The sequence below is a fragment of the Camellia sinensis genome, chromosome 1, assembly GCF_055761805.1.
Source record: "Camellia sinensis isolate YWXY chromosome 1, ASM5576180v1, whole genome shotgun sequence".
In the NCBI taxonomy this organism is placed as follows: Eukaryota; Viridiplantae; Streptophyta; class Magnoliopsida; order Ericales; family Theaceae; genus Camellia; species Camellia sinensis.
In genome coordinates this window covers 243,530,289-243,554,095 of record NC_138961.1, presented here as the reverse complement: position 1 = coordinate 243,554,095, position 23,807 = coordinate 243,530,289, and the positions used below count along the sequence as shown (strand labels likewise).

The 23,807-nt window shown below is 45.0% G+C and overlaps 2 protein-coding genes across 3 annotated transcripts in view; both read left to right on the top strand.

Moving 5' to 3' along the window:
• Positions 1-16,226, top strand: part of LOC114259327 (alpha-dioxygenase PIOX-like) — a 38,935-nt gene extending 22,709 nt beyond the window's left edge. Inside the window, exons 10-11 of the mRNA XM_082900168.1 lie at positions 14,774-14,944; positions 15,783-16,226. Of these exons, the coding sequence (XP_082756294.1) occupies positions 14,774-14,944; positions 15,783-16,008 (397 nt within the window). The 3' untranslated portion in view covers positions 16,009-16,226. The remainder of the gene's footprint in view (positions 1-14,773; positions 14,945-15,782) is intronic.
• LOC145804865 (uncharacterized) lies at positions 1,415-14,184 on the top strand. 2 transcript variants are annotated; one of them, XM_082900159.1, is made up of 9 exons: positions 1,433-2,278; positions 2,376-2,405; positions 2,495-2,745; positions 2,822-3,028; positions 3,108-3,197; positions 3,295-3,381; positions 3,477-3,818; positions 3,919-4,002; positions 13,948-14,184. In XM_082900159.1, the coding sequence occupies exons 1-9, from the start codon at positions 1,975-1,977 to the stop codon at positions 13,960-13,962; spliced, it is 1,410 nt and encodes a 469-aa protein (XP_082756285.1). In that variant the 5' UTR covers positions 1,433-1,974; the 3' UTR covers positions 13,963-14,184. The 2 variants fall into 2 exon arrangements, with proteins under 2 accessions (XP_082756290.1, XP_082756285.1); XM_082900164.1 differs by lacking the exon at positions 3,295-3,381 and having other exon boundaries at positions 1,415-2,278.
• Positions 16,227-23,807: the final 7,581 nt, after the last annotated feature.

The window sequence follows — 23,807 nt, the reverse complement described above, 5'->3', positions numbered from 1 at the left end:
AGCACAATCTAATAAGACACAACCTCGATGTGATGCATATAGAGAAGAATGTTTGTGACAATGTGTTGTGGACAATATTAGGGGTTGCAGGAAAATCGAAGGATGGTGTTAATGCTCGGCGTGATTTACAAGATATGAATATTAGAAAACCCCTACATTTGCAGTTAAGAGGGTCGAATAAAGCCTATTTACCACCAGCACAATTCACGATGACCAAGGATGAGAAAGATTTGTTCTTGAAAGTGTTGAAGGAAGTAAGAGTTCCCGACGGGTATTCATCCAATATATCACGTCGTGTGCGCTTACATGATAGAAGCATTGGGGGTCTTAAGAGCCACGATAGTCATATTCTGATGCAACAACTTATTCCATTGGCTATTCGCAGATCGTTACCGAAGAATGTAATTGAACCCTTGATTGAATTGAGCAATTTCTTTAGACAATTGTGTTCGAAAGTGAATCGTGCGACGGATTTGCAATACATTAAAGATCGTATCGCTGTAACACTTTGTCATCTAGAGAAAATATTTCCTCCGAGTTTTTTTGATATAATGGAGCACTTGCCTATACATCTAGCTGATGAAGCGTTATTGGGTGGAGCGATTCAGTTTCGATGGATGTATCCAATTGAGAGGTATCTTCTTACTTTGAAGCAATACGTGCGTAATAGAGCTCGTCCTGAAGGATCAATTGCTAAAGGATATCTTATGGAAGAATGCATGAATTTTTGTGCACAATATCTCAGTGATGTGGAAACCAAATCTAGTCGACCCGTGAGGAACTATAGTGGTGCTGATAATTTGGGTCATGCTACTGGTGAAAACACAAGCTTTTATCTTGATAATACTTCTTGGGTACAAGCTCATCGGTACATCTTATGCAATACAAGCGCGGTTCAACCATTCATAAAGTAGGTTAAGTCACTCACTCAATATTTTATTATGTTTATTGAATTTTCAACTAAAATTTTTGTATGGCTAAAATTTCAATCTACACAGCAAACACCTTGAAGTACTTAAGCTCAAAATGCCTCGTGTCGACGATCATCAACTTCGGCGTGAACATTTTGAAACTTTTCACATTTGGTTCAAGGAACATGTATGTATTTAACTCTATAGATTCTAGTTACTTAAGTCGATCTACATTTTAAATTTTACATTTCGTGTTAAATAGGTCCAAACTTTGCGAAGGACTACTGATGTCATACTTTCTGAAGAGCTTATTCTATTGGCAAATGGTCCTCATAACCTGGCAAGGAGGTTCAACGGGTATATACTAAATGGGTTTCGGTATCGAGTAAAGGCCATGGATGATCGTCGAGCCACACAAAATTGTGGTGTAGCTTTGAAGGCAGATACCATAAGTTATGCTAGTCGAAAAGACAAGAATCCTCGTCTGGGGTCTGTGTACTATTATGGACAATTGACAGATATTGTTGAGATTCGATATTCCAATGAGAAGAAACATGTGTTGTTTAAGTGTGATTGGATTGACAACATTCACGGAAAGAAAGAAGATGTCTTCAATTTCACGTTGGTGAACTTCAATCATTTGTTGTACCGAGATGATCGAATTACCAATGAACCTTTCATCTTGGCGTCCCAAGCAGAGCAAGTTTGGTATGTTGCAGACCCGTTACAACCAGACTGGCAAGTCGTGGTGAAGATGTCTCAAAGAGGTTTATTTGATATGAGTTCAACTGATCCACAAATCGAGCCATACATGAGCCAACAATTGGAAGAAAATATAATGCTTCGTGATGAAGAAGTTGGTTGGGTGAGGGAAGCCGCAGAAGGGGAAACAGTTGATGTTCAAATAGGCTGATATGTAATCAACATTAGTAATTCAATTAAGGCCAAGGTTGTAGTTAATCATCAATTTCTTAATTTACTTTGTCTTTGTAATTGTATTAGTTCAAATCATGTCATATTATAGTTGATGACAAACCATTGTCTATGTTTCTAATGTCAATTAATGTTATATTGCTTGAAGATTATTATGGGAAGGAAGAGGAAGCCTGATCATCCCCGGCGCATGATGTTTGATGTGCTACATAACAGGACATCAGTAGCACCACCATTAGAGGAGGCATCACATCGGCCAGCATCGGAGGGGCCATTAGTGCCACCAGCATCTGAGGGGCCATTACCACCGTATCGACCACCATCAGTGGCACCACAGCAGCTACCATGTACTCGGCCTCCACGCCTACCATCGGTGCGTCCACCATCAATGGCACCACAGCAGCTATCATCATCAGCTTATGAGCCATCCGCAGGTATTTAAATTTGCTTTGAGTTGCATGAAAATTATTTACACATACATTTATTTATGCTCATTATATATAACTTGTTTATTCTCATTGTATTTTGCAGACCCTTCGACTTCTTCACAGCCCACATCAGGTTTATTTGATATGATTTGTATTCACATTATTTAAATTTGCATTTGGTTGTTACCATTGCATATTGTTTATTATTATTGTATATCGCAGGTCATGTTAGTTCTTCATCGACCTCGACTAGGCGTGGTAGAGGATGTGCCAAGGGCATTAAAGAGTGGGGTACTGGTAAAAAGCTGCACATACAATTTGATGGAAATTACTGCCCAATAGGAGATAACGTGGCCAAGTTAACTACTCAACTTGGCATTATTGTTCGGAATGGTAACATTGTTCCTCTTACTTTTGTTGACTGGAACAGTGTGCCTGATGATATTGTTGATGCTATCTGGAAGGATGTGAAGGTAAAAGTATATTTTTGTCCACAAATTCGAATTCCAAATTTGTGTTATACTTAGCCTTAAACTTTGTGTTTTATAGGACAATTTGAATATATGTCCAGAGGAGTACAAGCCAATCTGCATGAAAAACTGCAACAGTATATGGAAGGATCACAAGAACAAGCTTAAGGCTAAGTATTTCAAGCCTAGAAGCTCTGATCCTAATCTGAAGGATGATGTTCCTATGAACGTTGTGCCAAGCCAGTGGGAACAACTTGTAGAGTATTGGCGTACTTCCGATGCTGAGGTATACAATTACGTTATATTTATGATATGTAAACATACAAATCATATTTACATACTTACATTTGTTGAACTTGTTATAGAAAATTGCAAGTAGGAACGCTAAAAATCGGCGAGCTCACGGCATAGCTCATACCACAGGGCGTACTACTTTCTCTCAGATACGGCATGAGGTTTACATTTTATTGTTTTATTTTTCTATATAAATAAACATTGTATATTTGCAAATTATTTGGATTCTAATTTTCATATTTCTAAAAAAAAATTTAGATGACCAGTAAGGGGGAGTCTACTGATAAGATGAATGTTTGGCTTATGACACGTAGAGTAGATGACCCAGAGGTTATCCAGACCTTGGTAGTTTCCAAACACCTTTGATTGTATTTAAAGTTTATTTTTTGTGTGTCAACCATCTTAATTTCGCGTATACTTGTGTGTCTTATTCAATACAGGATGAGTTTAAGCGTCAACTCTCTATGCTACCTGAGGATGGTCGGACTTTGGAGGCTAGGAATGCCATTTTCCATGAGTTGATAGGTCATGACAGACATGGATATTGTCGCACATACGGGAGAATCGTGCCTCGCAGAGTGGTGTATAAGGATGGTGCTGGGCCATCACAGTCAACACCCCATCCATCGACTATTGATCAGATCACGCAGCAGGTTCGTGCTGAGCTAAGGGATGAGTTGAGGGAGGAGCTGCGAGCAGAGTTCTCTACACATTTGCAGCAGATGAGAGCTGAGATGATGGCCCTTGTGTCACAGGGGGCGAGTGTGGATCCCAACAGACAGGTTCCATATAAACATCACAATTGTTTGATAGTTCAATTTTCACTCAAGATTATGTATGAAATTCGAATATGATTAACACATTATGCACTGACTAACATAGGTTCCTGATGCATCGAGTGGCCACCGGGCATTTAGGGAATCTGCAGAAGACGAGAATCCATATACACCACCACCAGAAGATCAGGTATACAATTTATCTTTGCATTCTAAGCTAAAATACATCTTTGTGTTTCAGAAACTTGAATTCGAGGCGTTAACGCCCCAAAATCACCAAACGGCGTCGGTTTAGGACAAAACTTGGCACACACGACCGCCTAGGCACGAGAGACTTGTGGGAGAAGACGGGGCTCGAATCGGGTTCCCGGTTTGGGAGTTAGAGCCGGATTTCACTTTAGGTAAACAACTTCCTTAAGAAACTTGAATTCGAGGCGTTAACGCCCCAAAATCACCAAACGGCGTCGGTTTAGCACGAAACTTGGCACACACGACCGCCTAGGCACGAGAGACTTGTGGGAGAAGACGGGGCTCGAATCGGGTTCCCGGCTTGGGAGTTAGAGGCGGATTTCACTTTAGGCAAACAACTTCCTTAAGAAACTTGAATTCGAGGCGTTAACGCCCCAAAATCACCAAACGGCGTCGGTTTAGCACGAAACTTGGCACACACGACCGCCTAGGCACGAGAGACTTGTGGGAGAAGACGGGGCTCGAATCGGGTTCCCGGCTTGGGAGTTAGAGCCGGATTTCACTTTAGGCAAACAACTTCCTTAAGAAACTTGAGTTCGAGGCGTTAACGCCCCAAAATCACCAAACGGCGTCGGTTTAGCACGAAACTTGGCACACACGACCGCCTAGGCACGAGAGACTTGTGGGAGAAGACGGGGCTCGAATCGGGTTCCCGGCTTGGGAGTTAGAGCCGGATTTCACTTTAGGCAAACAACTTCCTTAAGAAACTTGAATTCGAGGCGTTAACGCCCCAAAATCACCAAACGGCGTCGGTTTAGCACGAAACTTGGCACACACGACCGCCTAGGCACGAGAGACTTGTGGGAGAAGACGGGGCTCGAATCGGGTTCCCGGCTTGGGAGTTAGAGGCGGATTTCACTTTAGGCAAACAACTTCCTTAAGAAACTTGAATTCGAGGCGTTAACGCCCCAAAATCACCAAACGGCGTCGGTTTAGCACGAAACTTGGCACACCCGACCGTCTAGGCACGAGAGACTTGTGGGAGAAGACGGGGCTCGAATCGGCTTCCCGGCTTGGGAGTTAGAGGCGGATTTCACTTTAGGCAAACAACTTCCTTAAGAAACTTGAATTCGAGGCGTTAACGCCCCAAAATCACCAAACGGCGTCGGTTTAGCACGAAACTTGGCACACACGACCGCCTAGGCACGAGAGACTTGTGGGAGAAGACGGGGCTCGAATCGGGTTCCCGGCTTGGGAGTTAGAGGCGGATTTCACTTTAGGCAAACAACTTCCTTAAGAAACTTGAGTTCGAGGCGTTAACGCCCCAAAATCACCAAACGGCGTCGGTTTAGCACGAAACTTGGCACACACGACCGCCTAGGCACGAGAGACTTGTGGGAGAAGACGGGGCTCGAATCGGGTTCCCGGCTTGGGAGTTAGAGCCGGATTTCACTTTAGGCAAACAACTTCCTTAAGAAACTTGAATTCGAGGCGTTAACGCCCCAAAATCACCAAACGGCGTCGGTTTAGCACGAAACTTGGCACACACGACCGCCTAGGCACGAGAGACTTGTGGGAGAAGACGGGGCTCGAATCGGGTTCCCGGCTTGGGAGTTAGAGCCGGATTTCACTTTAGGCAAACAACTTCCTTAAGAAACTTGAATTCGAGGCGTTAACGCCCCAAAATCACCAAACGGCGTCGGTTTAGCACGAAACTTGGCACACACGACCGCCTAGGCACGAGAGACTTGTGGGAGAAGACGGGGCTCGAATCGGGTTCCCGGCTTGGGAGTTAGAGGCGGATTTCACTTTAGGCAAACAACTTCCTTAAGAAACTTGAATTCGAGGCGTTAACGCCCCAAAATCACCAAACGGCGTCGGTTTAGCACGAAACTTGGCACACACGACCGTCTACGCACGAGAGACTTGTGGGAGAAGACGGGGCTCGAATCGGCTTCCCGGCTTGGGAGTTAGAGGCGGATTTCACTTTAGGCAAACAACTTCCTTAAGAAACTTGAATTCGAGGCGTTAACGCCCCAAAATCACCAAACGGCGTCGGTTTAGCACGAAACTTGGCACACACGACCGCCTAGGCACGAGAGACTTGTGGGAGAAGACGGGGCTCGAATCGGGTTCCCGGCTTGGGAGTTAGAGCCGGATTTCACTTTAGGCAAACAACTTCCTTAAGAAACTTGAATTCGAGGCGTTAACGCCCCAAAATCACCAAACGGCGTCGGTTTAGCACGAAACTTGGCACACACGACCGTCTAGGCACGAGAGACTTGTGGGAGAAGACGGGGCTCGAATCGGCTTCCCGGCTTGGGAGTTAGAGGCGGATTTCACTTTAGGCAAACAACTTCCTTAAGAAACTTGAATTCGAGGCGTTAACGCCCCAAAATCACCAAACGGCGTCGGTTTAGCACGAAACTTGGCACACACGACCGCCTAGGCACGAGAGACTTGTGGGAGAAGACGGGGCTCGAATCGGGTTCCCGGCTTGGGAGTTAGAGCCGGATTTCACTTTAGGCAAACAACTTCCTTAAGAAACTTGAGTTCGAGGCGTTAACGCCCCAAAATCACCAAACGGCGTCGGTTTAGCACGAAACTTGGCACACACGACCGCCTAGGCACGAGAGACTTGTGGGAGAAGACGGGGCTCGAATCGGGTTCCCGGCTTGGGAGTTAGAGCCGGATTTCACTTTAGGCAAACAACTTCCTTAAGAAACTTGAATTCGAGGCGTTAACGCCCCAAAATCACCAAACGGCGTCGGTTTAGCACGAAACTTGACACACACGACCGCCTAGGCACGAGAGACTTGTGGGAGAAGACGGGGCTCGAATCGGGTTCCCGGCTTGGGAGTTAGAGCCGGATTTCACTTTAGGCAAACAACTTCCTTAAGAAACTTGAATTCGAGGCGTTAACGCCCCAAAATCACCAAACGGCGTCGGTTTAGCACGAAACTTGGCACACACGACCGCCTAGGCACGAGAGACTTGTGGGAGAAGACGGGGCTCGAATCGGGTTCCCGGCTTGGGAGTTAGAGCCGGATTTCACTTTAGGCAAACAACTTCCTTAAGAAACTTGAATTCGAGGCGTTAACGCCCCAAAATCACCAAACGGCGTCGGTTTAGCACGAAACTTGGCACACACGACCGCCTAGGCACGAGAGACTTGTGGGAGAAGACGGGGCTCGAATCGGGTTCCCGGCTTGGGAGTTAGAGCCGGATTTCACTTTAGGCAAACAACTTCCTTAAGAAACTTGAATTCGAGGCGTTAACGCCCCAAAATCACCAAACGGCGTCGGTTTAGCACGAAACTTGGCACACACGACCGCCTAGGCACGAGAGACTTGTGGGAGAAGACGGGGCTCGAATCGGGTTCCCGGCTTGGGAGTTAGAGGCGGATTTCACTTTAGGCAAACAACTTCCTTAAGAAACTTGAATTCGAGGCGTTAACGCCCCAAAATCACCAAACGGCGTCGGTTTAGCACGAAACTTGGCACACACGACCGTCTAGGCACGAGAGACTTGTGGGAGAAGACGGGGCTCGAATCGGCTTCCCGGCTTGGGAGTTAGAGGCGGATTTCACTTTAGGCAAACAACTTCCTTAAGAAACTTGAATTCGAGGCGTTAACGCCCCAAAATCACCAAACGGCGTCGGTTTAGCACGAAACTTGGCACACACGACCGCCTAGGCACGAGAGACTTGTGGGAGAAGACGGGGCTCGAATCGGGTTCCCGGCTTGGGAGTTAGAGGCGGATTTCACTTTAGGCAAACAACTTCCTTAAGAAACTTGAATTCGAGGCGTTAACGCCCCAAAATCACCAAACGGCGTCGGTTTAGCACGAAACTTGGCACACACGACCGTCTAGGCACGAGAGACTTGTGGGAGAAGACGGGGCTCGAATCGGCTTCCCGGCTTGGGAGTTAGAGGCGGATTTCACTTTAGGCAAACAACTTCCTTAAGAAACTTGAATTCGAGGCGTTAACGCCCCAAAATCACCAAACGGCGTCGGTTTAGCACGAAACTTGGCACACACGACCGCCTAGGCACGAGAGACTTGTGGGAGAAGACGGGGCTCGAATCGGGTTCCCGGCTTGGGAGTTAGAGCCGGATTTCACTTTAGGCAAACAACTTCCTTAAGAAACTTGAGTTCGAGGCGTTAACGCCCCAAAATCACCAAACGGCGTCGGTTTAGCACGAAACTTGGCACACACGACCGCCTAGGCACGAGAGACTTGTGGGAGAAGACGGGGCTCGAATCGGGTTCCCGGCTTGGGAGTTAGAGCCGGATTTCACTTTAGGCAAACAACTTCCTTAAGAAACTTGAATTCGAGGCGTTAACGCCCCAAAATCACCAAACGGCGTCGGTTTAGCACGAAACTTGACACACACGACCGCCTAGGCACGAGAGACTTGTGGGAGAAGACGGGGCTCGAATCGGGTTCCCGGCTTGGGAGTTAGAGGCGGATTTCACTTTAGGCAAACAACTTCCTTAAGAAACTTGAATTCGAGGCGTTAACGCCCCAAAATCACCAAACGGCGTCGGTTTAGCACGAAACTTGGCACACACGACCGCCTAGGCACGAGAGACTTGTGGGAGAAGACGGGGCTCGAATCGGGTTCCCGGCTTGGGAGTTAGAGCCGGATTTCACTTTAGGCAAACAACTTCCTTAAGAAACTTGAATTCGAGGCGTTAACGCCCCAAAATCACCAAACGGCGTCGGTTTAGCACGAAACTTGGCACACACGACCGTCTAGGCACGAGAGACTTGTGGGAGAAGACGGGGCTCGAATCGGCTTCCCGGCTTGGGAGTTAGAGGCGGATTTCACTTTAGGCAAACAACTTCCTTAAGAAACTTGAATTCGAGGCGTTAACGCCCCAAAATCACCAAACGGCGTCGGTTTAGCACGAAACTTGGCACACACGACCGCCTAGGCACGAGTGACTTGTGGGAGAAGACGGGGCTCGAATCGGGTTCCCGGCTTGGGAGTTAGAGCCGGATTTCACTTTAGGCAAACAACTTCCTTAAGAAACTTGAGTTCGAGGCGTTAACGCCCCAAAATCACCAAACGGCGTCGGTTTAGCACGAAACTTGGCACACACGACCGCCTAGGCACGAGAGACTTGTGGGAGAAGACGGGGCTCGAATCGGGTTCCCGGCTTGGGAGTTAGAGCCGGATTTCACTTTAGGCAAACAACTTCCTTAAGAAACTTGAATTCGAGGCGTTAACGCCCCAAAATCACCAAACGGCGTCGGTTTAGCACGAAACTTGGCACACACGACCGCCTAGGCACGAGAGACTTGTGGGAGAAGACGGGGCTCGAATCGGGTTCCCGGCTTGGGAGTTAGAGCCGGATTTCACTTTAGGCAAACAACTTCCTTAAGAAACTTGAATTCGAGGCGTTAACGCCCCAAAATCACCAAACGGCGTCGGTTTAGCACGAAACTTGGCACACACGACCGCCTAGGCACGAGAGACTTGTGGGAGAAGACGGGGCTCGAATCGGGTTCCCGGCTTGGGAGTTAGAGGCGGATTTCACTTTAGGCAAACAACTTCCTTAAGAAACTTGAATTCGAGGCGTTAACGCCCCAAAATCACCAAACGGCGTCGGTTTAGCACGAAACTTGGCACACACGACCGTCTAGGCACGAGAGACTTGTGGGAGAAGACGGGGCTCGAATCGGCTTCCCGGCTTGGGAGTTAGAGGCGGATTTCACTTTAGGCAAACAACTTCCTTAAGAAACTTGAATTCGAGGCGTTAACGCCCCAAAATCACCAAACGGCGTCGGTTTAGCACGAAACTTGGCACACACGACCGCCTAGGCACGAGAGACTTGTGGGAGAAGACGGGGCTCGAATCGGGTTCCCGGCTTGGGAGTTAGAGCCGGATTTCACTTTAGGCAAACAACTTCCTTAAGAAACTTGAGTTCGAGGCGTTAACGCCCCAAAATCACCAAACGGCGTCGGTTTAGCACGAAACTTGGCACACACGACCGCCTAGGCACGAGAGACTTGTGGGAGAAGACGGGGCTCGAATCGGGTTCCCGGCTTGGGAGTTAGAGCCGGATTTCACTTTAGGCAAACAACTTCCTTAAGAAACTTGAATTCGAGGCGTTAACGCCCCAAAATCACCAAACGGCGTCGGTTTAGCACGAAACTTGGCACACACGACCGCCTAGGCACGAGAGACTTGTGGGAGAAGACGGGGCTCGAATCGGGTTCCCGGCTTGGGAGTTAGAGCCGGATTTCACTTTAGGCAAACAACTTCCTTAAGAAACTTGAATTCGAGGCGTTAACGCCCCAAAATCACCAAACGGCGTCGGTTTAGCACGAAACTTGGCACACACGACCGCCTAGGCACGAGAGACTTGTGGGAGAAGACGGGGCTCGAATCGGGTTCCCGGCTTGGGAGTTAGAGCCGGATTTCACTTTAGGCAAACAACTTCCTTAAGAAACTTGAATTCAAGGCGTTAACGCCCCAAAATCACCAAACGGCGTCGGTTTAGCACGAAACTTGGCACACACGACCGCCTAGGCACGAGAGACTTGTGGGAGAAGACGGGGCTCGAATCGGGTTCCCGGCTTGGGAGTTAGAGGCGGATTTCACTTTAGGCAAACAACTTCCTTAAGAAACTTGAATTCGAGGCGTTAACGCCCCAAAATCACCAAACGGCGTCGGTTTAGCACGAAACTTGGCACACACGACCGTCTAGGCACGAGAGACTTGTGGGAGAAGACGGGGCTCGAATCGGCTTCCCGGCTTGGGAGTTAGAGGCGGATTTCACTTTAGGCAAACAACTTCCTTAAGAAACTTGAATTCGAGGCGTTAACGCCCCAAAATCACCAAACGGCGTCGGTTTAGCACGAAACTTGGCACACACGACCGCCTAGGCACGAGAGACTTGTGGGAGAAGACGGGGCTCGAATCGGGTTCCCGGCTTGGGAGTTAGAGCCGGATTTCACTTTAGGCAAACAACTTCCTTAAGAAACTTGAATTCGAGGCGTTAACGCCCCAAAATCACCAAACGGCGTCGGTTTAGCACGAAACTTGGCACACACGACCGCCTAGGCACGAGAGACTTGTGGGAGAAGACGGGGCTCGAATCGGGTTCCCGGCTTGGGAGTTAGAGCCGGATTTCACTTTAGGCAAACAACTTCCTTAAGAAACTTGAGTTCGAGGCGTTAACGCCCCAAAATCACCAAACGGCGTCGGTTTAGCACGAAACTTGGCACACACGACCGCCTAGGCACGAGAGACTTGTGGGAGAAGACGGGGCTCGAATCGGGTTCCCGGCTTGGGAGTTAGAGCCGGATTTCACTTTAGGCAAACAACTTCCTTAAGAAACTTGAATTCGAGGCGTTAACGCCCCAAAATCACCAAACGGCGTCGGTTTAGCACGAAACTTGGCACACACGACCGCCTAGGCACGAGAGACTTGTGGGAGAAGACGGGGCTCGAATCGGGTTCCCGGCTTGGGAGTTAGAGCCGGATTTCACTTTAGGCAAACAACTTCCTTAAGAAACTTGAATTCGAGGCGTTAACGCCCCAAAATCACCAAACGGCGTCGGTTTAGCACGAAACTTGGCACACACGACCGCCTAGGCACGAGAGACTTGTGGGAGAAGATGGGGCTCGAATCGGGTTGCCGGCTTGGGAGTTAGAGGCGGATTTCACTTTAGGCAAACAACTTCCTTAAGAAACTTGAATTCGAGGCGTTAACGCCCCAAAATCACCAAACGGCGTCGGTTTAGCACGAAACTTGGCACACACGACCGTCTAGGCACGAGAGACTTGTGGGAGAAGACGGGGCTCGAATCGGCTTCCCGGCTTGGGAGTTAGAGGCGGATTTCACTTTAGGCAAACAACTTCCTTAAGAAACTTGAATTCGAGGCGTTAACGCCCCAAAATCACCAAACGGCGTCGGTTTAGCACGAAACTTGGCACACACGACCGCCTAGGCACGAGAGACTTGTGGGAGAAGACGGGGCTCGAATCGGGTTCCCGGCTTGGGAGTTAGAGGCGGATTTCACTTTAGGCAAACAACTTCCTTAAGAAACTTGAATTCGAGGCGTTAACGCCCCAAAATCACCAAACGGCGTCGGTTTAGCACGAAACTTGGCACACACGACCGTCTAGGCACGAGAGACTTGTGGGAGAAGACGGGGCTCGAATCGGCTTCCCGGCTTGGGAGTTAGAGGCGGATTTCACTTTAGGCAAACAACTTCCTTAAGAAACTTGAATTCGAGGCGTTAACGCCCCAAAATCACCAAACGGCGTCGGTTTAGCACGAAACTTGGCACACACGACCGCCTAGGCACGAGAGACTTGTGGGAGAAGACGGGGCTCGAATCGGGTTCCCGGCTTGGGAGTTAGAGCCGGATTTCACTTTAGGCAAACAACTTCCTTAAGAAACTTGAATTCGAGGCGTTAACGCCCCAAAATCACCAAACGGCGTCGGTTTAGCACGAAACTTGGCACACACGACCGCCTAGGCACGAGAGACTTGTGGGAGAAGACGGGGCTAGAATCGGGTTCCCGGCTTGGGAGTTAGAGCCGGATTTCACTTTAGGCAAACAACTTCCTTAAGAAACTTGAATTCGAGGCGTTAACGCCCCAAAATCACCAAACGGCGTCGGTTTAGCACGAAACTTGGCACACACGACCGCCTAGGCACGAGAGACTTGTGGGAGAAGACGGGGCTCGAATCGGCTTCCCGGCTTGGGAGTTAGAGGCGGATTTCACTTTAGGCAAACAACTTCCTTAAGAAACTTGAATTCGAGGCGTTAACGCCCCAAAATCACCAAACGGCGTCGGTTTAGCACGAAACTTGGCACACACGACCGCCTAGGCACGAGAGACTTGTGGGAGAAGACGGGGCTCGAATCGGGTTCCCGGCTTGGGAGTTAGAGTCGGATTTCACTTTAGGCAAACAACTTCCTTAAGAAACTTGAATTCGAGGCGTTAACGCCCCAGAATCACCAAACGGCGTCGGTTTAGCACGAAACTTGGCACACACGACCGTCTAGGCACGAGAGACTTGTGGGAGAAGACGGGGCTCGAATCGGCTTCCCGATTTGGGAGTTAGAGCCGGATTTCACTTTAGGTAAACAACTTCCTTAAGAAACTTGAATTCGAGGCGTTAACGCCCCAAAATCACCAAACGGCGTCGGTTTAGCACGAAACTTGGCACACACGACCGCCTAGGCACGAGAGACTTGTGGGAGAAGACGGGGCTCGAATCGGGTTCCCGGCTTGGGAGTTAGAGCCGGATTTCACTTTAGGCAAACAACTTCCTTAAGAAACTTGAATTCGAGGCGTTAACGCCCCAAAATCACCAAACGGCGTCGGTTTAGCACGAAACTTGGCACACACGACCGCCTAGGCACGAGAGACTTGTGGGAGAAGACGGGGCTCGAATCGGGTTCCCGGCTTGGGAGTTAGAGTCGGATTTCACTTTAGGCAAACAACTTCCTTAAGAAACTTGAATTCGAGGCATTAACGCCCCAAAATCACCAAATGGCGTCGGTTTAGCACGAAACTTGGCACACACGACCGCCTAGGCACGGGAGACTTGTGGGAGAAGACGGGGCTCGAATCGGCTTCCCGGTTTGGGAGTTAGAGCCGGATTTCACTTTAGGTAAACAACTTCCTTAAGAAACTTGAATTCGAGGCGTTAACGCCCCAAAATCACCAAACGGCGTCGGTTTAGCACGAAACTTGGCACACACGACCGCCTAGGCACGAGAGACTTGTGGAAGAAGACGGGGCTCGAATCGGGTTCCCGGTTTGGGAGTTAGAGCCGGATTTCGGTTTGTCAAAATTATTTACTAAACTATCTTTCTAATTATATAGTAATCAATTTTTTTTTATATTTTTCTATAATTAAAATATTAACACATTATATGGTTTTTAATTATTTTTATCTTGTTTTTTTCAGATATTTCCTGAGTAGCAGTTGGCTTTTTTCTGGAATGCGGGCGTATCAAGATTATGACTAATTTTTGTTTTTGTAACCCACGAACGAATGAAGACGAAAACTTTTGATTTTGATTTTGATTTTGATTTATGTTATTTAAATTTGGGAGCAACATTATGTATGTATTATGCGACGTTATTGTTCTGAATTTTTATTTCTGTATTGCTATGAATTGAACAATATTATTAATTTTCATTATTTTTCAATTTTTGTTTATGTACGTATTTATATTATTCTGTAATTTTTCAATTTTTTATCTAATACAGGTTATTTTAATTTTTTTATTAATTTATCAACAGGGTTTTTTATTTTTTTTTTATTTTTTGAGACGGGAGAAGAACCCGTCGCAAAAACCAGTAATAGGCTTTTGCGACGGTACCAACACAGTCGCAAAAGCTGCCTTATTGAATGTACAGGACACCTTTAGCGACGGTAAACCATGCCGTCGCCAATACTTATATGATGCCAGAGCCTTTAACGACGGTAATTTTCCCGTCTCAAAAAATCACTTTTAGCGACGGGAATTACGTGCCGTCGCGAAAAGTGATTTTTCCACCATTATTTGCGACGGGAAAAATGGCGTCGCAAAAAACTTGGCATACCGTCGCAGAAACTAATGGCGACGGTACATACCGTCGCCAAAGGTCTTTTGCAACCCCGTCTGTCGCGACCCCCCCTTACCGTCGCAAAAAACCAAATTATCGTCGCAAAAGACATTAGCGACGGGCTTCTGGGCATTTGCGACGGCCGTTTACCGTCGCAAAAAACAAGTTTTTTTGTAGTTATCCAAATGGAAAGATCTAACGGATGACAAGGAAGCAATTGACACACTCAAACAAGTGTACGGTGATGATGTGGAGAACCTCGATCTATTGGTAGGTCTCATGGCAGAGAAGAAGATCAAGGGATTTGCCATCAGTGAGACTGCTTTTGTCATATTCATTATCATGGCATCCAGGTATACAATAACAATACTTGAACCAAATCAATAAATGCCAGCATACGAAAAGACATGTAGATTGAAAAAAGTTAATAAATGTTGATCAGGAAATTTTGATCAAATTAATAAATGCTGAGATTTTTTTTTTTAATAAAAAGTTTAGAAAATTTAGATTAAGATATTGAAACTCCCACAAGCCTTAGGGGTTAAAAACCTCCTTTTTCTTAATAAATAGTATAGATATAGGTCATCTATTTACTCTTCAAATAATAGAAACCTTCAATTAGCTCCAAAATTTGGGTACTACCCATATCAATTTTAGAGGGAAAAAAATAAAATAAATAAACTATGCTCATATTTTATTGAAGCCTTAGATAGTTAATAAAATATAAACGAAATTTGATATTCATAACATTATTGTATTTTTTTATGCATCTAAATTTTCTCCTATTTTAATAACAAAAATGCTTTAGACCACTAATTAGTGGTGGCTGCCACATGTGTTTTGTGCCTTGTTTTTTTTTTTTTCTTTTTTTTTTCAATTGCCACCTCACTAGTGGTGGTATTAGTGATGGTAAATTAGTGGTCTATAGCATTGTTCTTTTAATAATGTGACTTTTTTTTTTTTTGGTAAATTTTTTAGACATGATTTAATTAGTTTTGATATAATATATGAAAATGAGACTCATTCTATCAATGCATGGATGGCAAAATCAAATGTTCAAATGATATTTAAAATTCAGTATGTCGTAATTGTTTTCTAGTAATTATCCTTTTAGACTCTTGCTGAGTAAAAGTTGATAAGCATTTATTGGGATTTGACACAAAAAACCAATTGGTGATTGACAATATGCAGAAGGCTTGAAGCAGATAGATTCTTTACAGCCAATTTTAATGGTGAAACATACATAAAGAAAGGGATGGAATGGGTGAAGAGCACTGAAAGCTTAAAAGATGTAATAGACCGTCATTATTCTGAAATGACAGACAAATGGATGAACTCCACAAGCGCATTCACAGTCTGGAATGCACCTCCCAACCAACACAATCTCATCCCACTCTATCTTCGTATTCCCCATTGAATTGAAACACTATTCACGCCCTCCTGTATGTGTGTTTATATATTTATGTGTGTTTACGTTCTTCATTAGAGTTACAACTATGTTACTTTGCCTTTACTCAATTAGTCTTGTGTGTGTTTTCTTTAATGCAATTAGCCTTGTCTTGTGTGTTCTATCCTAAAGTGTAATTTATTAAGATTGTGTTTAAATAAGAAGAAATGAAAATAAATATTTACTTCTCTCTTTTCTTCTAATTTTTATGCACAAATTTCCTTTTAAATCCAAGATTGAAGATTGTTTTAATCATTTAATCAGATGAACCTCACACTATGTATATAGTAAATGAAAAATTTAATAATTTAATAAGAATGTCTATTTTTTCTCCAATTTTCACTATAACCCTTAAGTCACAACATGACCTGACCTGCCATTAGGATAGAACCAAATATATTCTAGAGCATACGGAGGATAGGCATATAAAACTTCTAAGTCTCCGTTTGGAATGTGAGTTGACCTTTTAGTTTTTTGAACCTTTGACTGTTTTAGTTTGGGACTAAAATGTCTTTTTTGGGATAAACTTTTTTAATTTTTTGACTTTTGTAAGAGAAAAATAAAATGATTATAAGTTAAATGTGACATTTTATCTTATTGATTTTTAATTTATTTTATCTTTTTTGTGATTAAAATAACCTCACACTAATATCCCAAACATGGCCTAATTTTCATTAAGCTAACAGCCATTATTAATACAACCTCAGTCATTTTCGTGGTCATTATTTTATGAAAATTAGCACTTTAAGGTCACGTGATTATTGATTAAATACATTTTCTTATCTAAGACATGAATCATTAAAAAAAATTAAAAACAGATACAACTTAAATTTAGAGTGTGCTTGAAATGATCTAAATAAGTATATTTTTTTGACTTTTTAAAAAATATATGTAAAAAAATAAAGAGATAATGTGACCTCAAAAAATTTTTTAAAAAAATACATTTTTATAAGAGATGCCAAATAGTGCCTTGTACGAGCAAGAAATAATCTTCTCGTATAATCCTGTTAATCAAGTCCGCGCTCCTTAAAACGTCGTCGCTTTACTCCCTGAAAACACAAACGTGAGCTAGCCGGCGGGTGTGTGCCGGATACCTCTCTGATGCCTAAGTCAGCAAAATAGACAAATAGACAAATAGACAAAAGCTCTATGTATTCGAAAATCAAAGTTGTGTTACCTTTCCATAAGTGATGTTATGAGCTTTTATAGGTTCCGCGTGGCACAATCCTAGTAGGACTCTTATTTCTCTATGCAGAGTCTTCCTAGGAATCACACTCCTGAAAGATAATGCTTATCCTTCAACACCCCCTTCACTGCTTAAACCAAGTGAGATGGTTCTAGCTCAGTGGTATATCCAAACGACCGAGCTAGCATTTCCATGGCACAATGACAATATAACCGAGCTAACAATACTCATGTTACATTTATCCCGGCGCTCTATGTATAACATGTATCTCGGCTTCGCCTGTAGACCGTGCTAACCATAGCGTACTTGGACCGAGCTATTCAACAGCAAGGTCCTAAGTTCAAGCCAAAAATACCACGGCTCAAGATGGTTTGACCAAGCTAACTGTCATCGCACCGACCGTGGTGACCGAGCTAACCACCAAGCTCTTTCAGACCGGGCTACCTGCAAGGCTCCTCTGGACCGGACTAATTACAAGGCCCTTTTACTCAGCCCTTCTTACTGTGGCCCACAGAATGGCCCATTACCCAACTCGGCCCAATTTACATATAAATTACCCTCTTAATTCCCCCTTAATTCCATCTGCGCAGCATGATAGGGATTACCTGTTACCGGCTGAGCTAAAAAGGCTTTAGCCTTCTAACCGAGCTAAAAAACTTTAGCCTTCCAACTGAGCTAAATTCACACCGTGCTACCAATTTGTCCGGTCAAAACGTTTCTTCAGTCTCTGCAACTAAATCAATTTCCATTCCAAGGACACGTGGCAGACTCTGATTAGCTCAATGCAGCTGTCACGCCGTCTTCGTACTCCAACAAATTTGAACAGTCCCGCCTTTTTTCTTATTCTTCACAAAAAACCCTACTCTTCAAATGTAACACTATTCACATTTTTCTCTCTCTACTTTCTGAAATTTCCTCAATACTGCATCTGCAAAAGCTCGTGTTTTTTATCATGGTGCCATTTCCATCTCCAGTTCCTCCATTCTTGGTTGGTATGTTTACTCAAATCTGTTTCTTTTTTGTTGATTTTGTACCTGTTTTGCAACATATAGCATGCTTGTTCATATGATTTTCAAAACACCTATTCCACTTTAGATTCCATTTTTCTGAAAAAACCTCTTGTAACATAACCACTGTCTATATGAATAATCGGGGAAATAGTAGTTTTGATCCAAAATCATACTCCAACCGAACTAGGATACTGTTTGTATTAGGTACGACCCTGGCCGAAATAAGCAACCGAACCAAAACTTCATACCCTACTCAAAATTTCAATAGGTCTTACCTCTTAGCCAGGCTATCGAATTGTATTAAGTTTGCACAATACTGCGCTAGAAAGCCCTAACCACCGACCGAGCTAAAACTTGGAGCTAAACCAGCTCATTAGTTAAAACCGAACTAACAATGCTGCCCTAAAAGCTCAACCGGGCTAATGGCCCTTGCTCAAACCGAGCTAAGAATGGATAATGGCCCACGTAGCCGAGCTAGGACTTTATTTATCTTGCCTTTGTTTCTTTTAGCATGGTCCAACAATCTGTGCTTAACACCTTTCTTTTTTTTTCACTTTGCAGACTTAGGTTGCCAGGCACTCCCTTGAACGCTCAACCGAGCTACTCAGTGTCATTTCACGACCGAGCAAATACTCCGTTAATTTATACATAATTTAAAACCTCATGGGTAAATATAGATTTTTGGGTAAACACCCCAGGTGCTATGGTCGAGTTCCGAAAGGACTACCATATCCCTGATGATGTCCATCTCACTTTAGCCGAACTAGATATCACACTTTGGGGAAACCCTGGTTTTGTTCCCTTTACCCTTCTTTCCATTGTAGAAATCGGACTAAGATTCCCTGTACAGCCTCTTCTTTGCGAGTTCCTTAGATAAACCAACCTCTGCCCTACCCAGCTTTCCACAAATTCATACTGCATAATAAATGGCATCGCTGAGCTAAACCGCCAGGCTGGCCTTAACCTCGGTTTTGCCGAGCTCTTCCACCAATATTCCATAGGTTCAAATGAAGATGGCTGGGTTTATTATTTAAGAATAAGGTGCCGACGTGAAAAGATAATAAAGAATACCCCAGATAAGGACGTAAACGACGATGACTTCTTCTGGGTTTCTGGGAATTTCAAAGACTAAGAAGCCCAGATCCCGGGTGATCGAATAAACTGGAATAAAGGAGTCGCCGGTATAATTACCTCGGCTTGGTTTTCTGCTTTCTTTTACCTCGGTTTTCTTATGTTGAACCGCACTGACCGTTGTCTTCTTTCCTTCATGCAGATTTGAACTTTCTCAAGTCCCAGTACAGCTGCCCCAACTTAAACACACTTCGCGCCGCACTACGATATCCTAATAGAAGTTGGGTCGAGCTACTGAATTTTGAACCGATGTACAGATACAGTAGCAGGCGAAAGACCAGGGTGACTGACTTTTTGTTGGAAGCCTCTCCTGAACCGGACCCAACCTTGCCTTAAATCATCCCGATCCCACTAACTGTTGAACAAGAAATGGCCAAGAAAAGAGCCGTAAGAGCCCTTCTGACTGAGACAAACCAGCCCGAGGTACCCCCAGTCAGTCAAACACAAGAGATTGTGGTAGCCCTATCATCCCACCAGCCTTCATCGTCTCGGTCTCGCAAGCGCGCCCGGTCTTCTCCAACCGAGCCACACTTTGTCGATGAGGGCGAAGCTATGCTTCCTCCAACTGCACTACCAAGCCTGCAACCTGAGAGCTCAGACTGAGCTAACTCTTCTGATTGGGCACCGAGATTATCATACCAGAGCCGAGCCATCCGAGACACAGATTCAGTAGTGGCAGACAAAGATCACATGCTGGCCTTAGAGCGTGTGTCTGCCCCCTGATATGGATCATCATGCCCACCTTACCGAGCTAAAAGCTATCCGTTCGGCCACCAAATCAATGGTGCTGGTGAGTATTTTTTCCTTTGTCTTCCCATTTTGTGCATCTGTTAGCTCGGTTCTTACTCAAAATATTGCTTACCACCCTTATGCAGGCCATGCAAAAGAACCAGATTGCACATAAGCGTGTGCTGGAGCTACAGAAGACAACAAGGTAGGCTGTGGTTGATGCTGACAAGAAGACGGCCGAGCTAAAAGTGGCCAAACAAAAAATGGTCGAGCTTCAATCAAAGGTCGCCCGCCTCACCGGTGTAGTTGACTCAGCTGAAGTGGAGAAACAAAAAGCTTTGACCGAGCTGAAGGACTACTACCTATGTGAGCTTGCCATAATTGAGGAGAAGAAGAAGGCCGAGATAACTAGGTTGGAAAAGAAGATTGAAGAAGCGAAAGACCGCGGCTACAAAGAAGGCGAGGCAACCTATATCCAGCAGTGCGAAGCTAGGAAGGATTTATTCTTCAAGTGTGGGTGGAAAGCGGCGGTGGAACAGCTCGGTCATGGTCCAGAGACTGAGGTTTTCCTGAACCCTCAATCGTTCTTCATACCGAGCTGTATGGCAGAGTATGCAGCCGTCATTCAACAAAAATTCCTTTAATCTGAGGATGATGAGGAAGAAACCGAGCCTAACAATGCACCGGTCGTCAATGATCCCGTTATTCAGTTAGCTCGGGTGGAGCCATCGGTAGAAGACTTGATGACCGAACTACCAGCTGAAACCGAGCTTCGAGTTGAACTGGATGCGGATTTTGATGACCTTTTTGTTTAGTCTTGTACTTTCATCTTTTTCTTTAGGTGCTAACTTTAGAAGTTTTTGTAAACCGGACTATGGCCCCATCTTTTGTACTTCGGCTTTGCATTATCAATGAAATCATCCTTTGTTGTCTTCAACTGTCTGTTCGGTTGACTTCTATGCTTGTATTTACTCTTCTAATATAATCTGAATGAAGTAAATTCTTTGGCTGAGATATTTATCCCGGTCTTAACTTTGCAATCTGACTGGCCATACCTGCCAACCTCTTCAGGCTAGATCCTTATCTCGGCTGAAGGACAATAAGTGTTGGTTTTTCCAGCCAACCTCTTCAGCCTAGATTCTTATCTCGGCTGAAGAACAATAAGTGTTGGTTTTTCCAGCCAACCTCTTCAGCCTAGATTCTTATCTTGGCTGAAGAACAATAAGTGTTGGGTTTTCCAGCCAACCTCTTCAACTTAGATCCTAATCTTAGCAGAAGAGAGCTCAAAGTTTGGTTTTTCCTGCTAACTCTAAGTGAAGTGTTTGGTTATTCCTGCCAAAACGTCCTACAACCTGGATCCTTATCTTGGGCTTAGGAGGGGTGTTGGTTTTTCCAGTCAACCTCTAAGTTGGTTATTCCTGCCAACCTGGAGTAAAGTGTTTGGTTATTCCGACCAAACGTCCTGCAGCCTGGATCCTTATCTTGGGCTTAGAAGGGGTTTTTCCAGCCAACCTCTAAGTTGGTTATTCCTACCAACCTAGAGTAGAGTGTTTGGTTATTCTGACCAAATGTCCTGCAGCCTGGATCCTTATCCTGGGCTTAGGAGGGGTGTTGGTTTCTCCAGCCAACCTCTAAGTTGGTTATTCCTGCCAACCTAGAGTAAAGTGTTTGGTTATTCCGACCAAACGTCCTGCAGCCTGGATCCTTATCCTGGACTTAGGAGGGGTGTTGGTTTTTCTAGCCAACTTCTTCAGCACTGATCCTAATCTTAGCTGAAGAGAGTGCAAAGTTGGTTATTCCGGCCAACTATACTTTCAGTGCGCCTAACTCACTAAAACAATCTTTTACAGAAGGAAACAACTATACTGAAAAGAAACTACTTGTTTTATTGAGAAATAAAAAATTACAAATACTTGAAAGAAAAGCTAAAAATAAAATAGTTTGAGATTGGCAGTGTTCCATGGCCTGGGAATGGCTTTGCTATCTTCATCTTCCAAGTGGTATACCCCTTTTCTTGCTAATCCAACCACCTTGTAAGGTCCTTCCCAATTAGGCCCTAACTTGCCATCTCCGGGTACCAAGGTGTTGCCCATCACTTTACGCAGTACCCAATCTCCGATTTTGAATTGTCTTGGATGCACTGTTTTGTTATACTTTCTGAACAACTCTTGCTGGTATAAGGCAATATGAATCAGTGCTTTTTGTCTTCTTTCTTCTGCAAGGTCGAGTTCCAATGCTATGGCTTCTCCATTCAAGTCTGGATCAAAATTTTCACTTCTAATTGTGGGGAGGCCAACTTTCAGTGGGATCACTGCTTCCATGCCATAGGCCAAGGAAAAAAGTGTTTCGCCAGTAGACCGCCGAGGTGTGGTACGGTAAGCCCATAAAACATGAGAAAGCTCCTCAGCCCACTTTTCTTTTGCTTTCTCTAACCTTTTCTTCAATCCATCCAAGACGACCTTGTTTGATGCTTCTGCCTGGCCATTTGCTTGGGGGTATGTCGGTGTAGAGTTGTAGAATTCTATCTTGTACTCTTCACAAAAGCCTCTAAAAATTTTGCCGTCGAACTGGGTGCCGTTATCTGATATCAGCGCCTTGGGTATGCCGAACCGAGTGATGATATTCTGCCAGACGAACTTCTTCACATCTTTCTCCTTTATTGATGCTAGTGCTTCTGCTTCTACCCACTTTGTGAAGTAGTTTGTTGCTACAAAGAAGAACTTTCTGTTGCCAGGTGCTGTTAGAAATGGTCCTACTATGTCCAAACCCCACATTGCGAAGGGCCATGGGCTAGTTAAAGGTAGAAGCTCTTTGGCTGGCTGATGTATTTGGTGTGTGAACTTCTGACATTCCTCGCACTTCTTGACATACTTTTCTGAATCTGCTTGCATGTAAGGCCACCAATATCCCTGCGAAATTGCTCTATAAGCCAATGATCTCCCCCTTGGTGGCTTCTGCATACGCCTTCGTGAATCTCGAACAGGAATGCTTCGACCTTGCTAGAATGGACACACTTCAGGTAAGGTCCTGCGAAGGATTTCTTGTACAAGGCCATTGATGGGGAGAGCCAAAATCGCTGTGACTTTGTTCTTATCTTGTTGGCCTCCTCCTTCTCTTCGGATAAAATGCCATCTTTTAGGAACACTATGATGGGATCCATCCATGAAGGGCCTAGTTCGGCGCAACATACTTCTTTTTCTTTAGGTTCTTCAATGCTTGGTCTAGGTAGGAAGTCGATCAGTAGTGAATGTGGGATGGATGTATCTGTCATTGAAACAAAGCCTGCTAGTTCGTGTGCTCTGCTGTTTTCTTCTCTGCCAATCTGCTCTATCCGCACTACTTCGAACTTCATGATCTCTTTTCTGACTAACTCTTGGTATTTAGCCATCCTTTCATCGTTTGCTTCGTAGTCGCCTGAAATTTGGTTTACCACCAGCTGTGAGTCACTGTAGACCATGAGCTCGGTGGCCTTCATGTAGAATGCTGATTTCAGTCCTGCTAAAAGTGCTTTATACTTTGCCTTGTTGTTCGTAGTCGCCTGAAATTTGGTTTACCACCAGCTGTGAGTCACTATAAACCATGAGCTCGGTGGCCTTCATGTAGAATGCTGATTTCAGTCCTGCTAAAAGTGCTTTATACTTTGCCTTGTTGTTTGATGCTGGGAAGCCAAGGTTGACTGCTTGTTCCACCACTAGGCCATCCGGTGAGATGAG

Excerpts from the sequence above, each read along its gene's own strand:
- LOC145804865 (XM_082900159.1), top strand. The coding sequence starts at position 1,975 with ATGTTATATTGCTTGAAGATTATTATGGGAAGGAAGAGGAAGCCTGAT. Across the intron at positions 2,279-2,375 it reads AGCTTATGAGCCATCCGCAG|ACCCTTCGACTTCTTCACAG; the intron begins GTATTTAAATTT and ends TGTATTTTGCAG. Across the intron at positions 2,406-2,494 it reads TTCTTCACAGCCCACATCAG|GTCATGTTAGTTCTTCATCG; the intron begins GTTTATTTGATA and ends TGTATATCGCAG.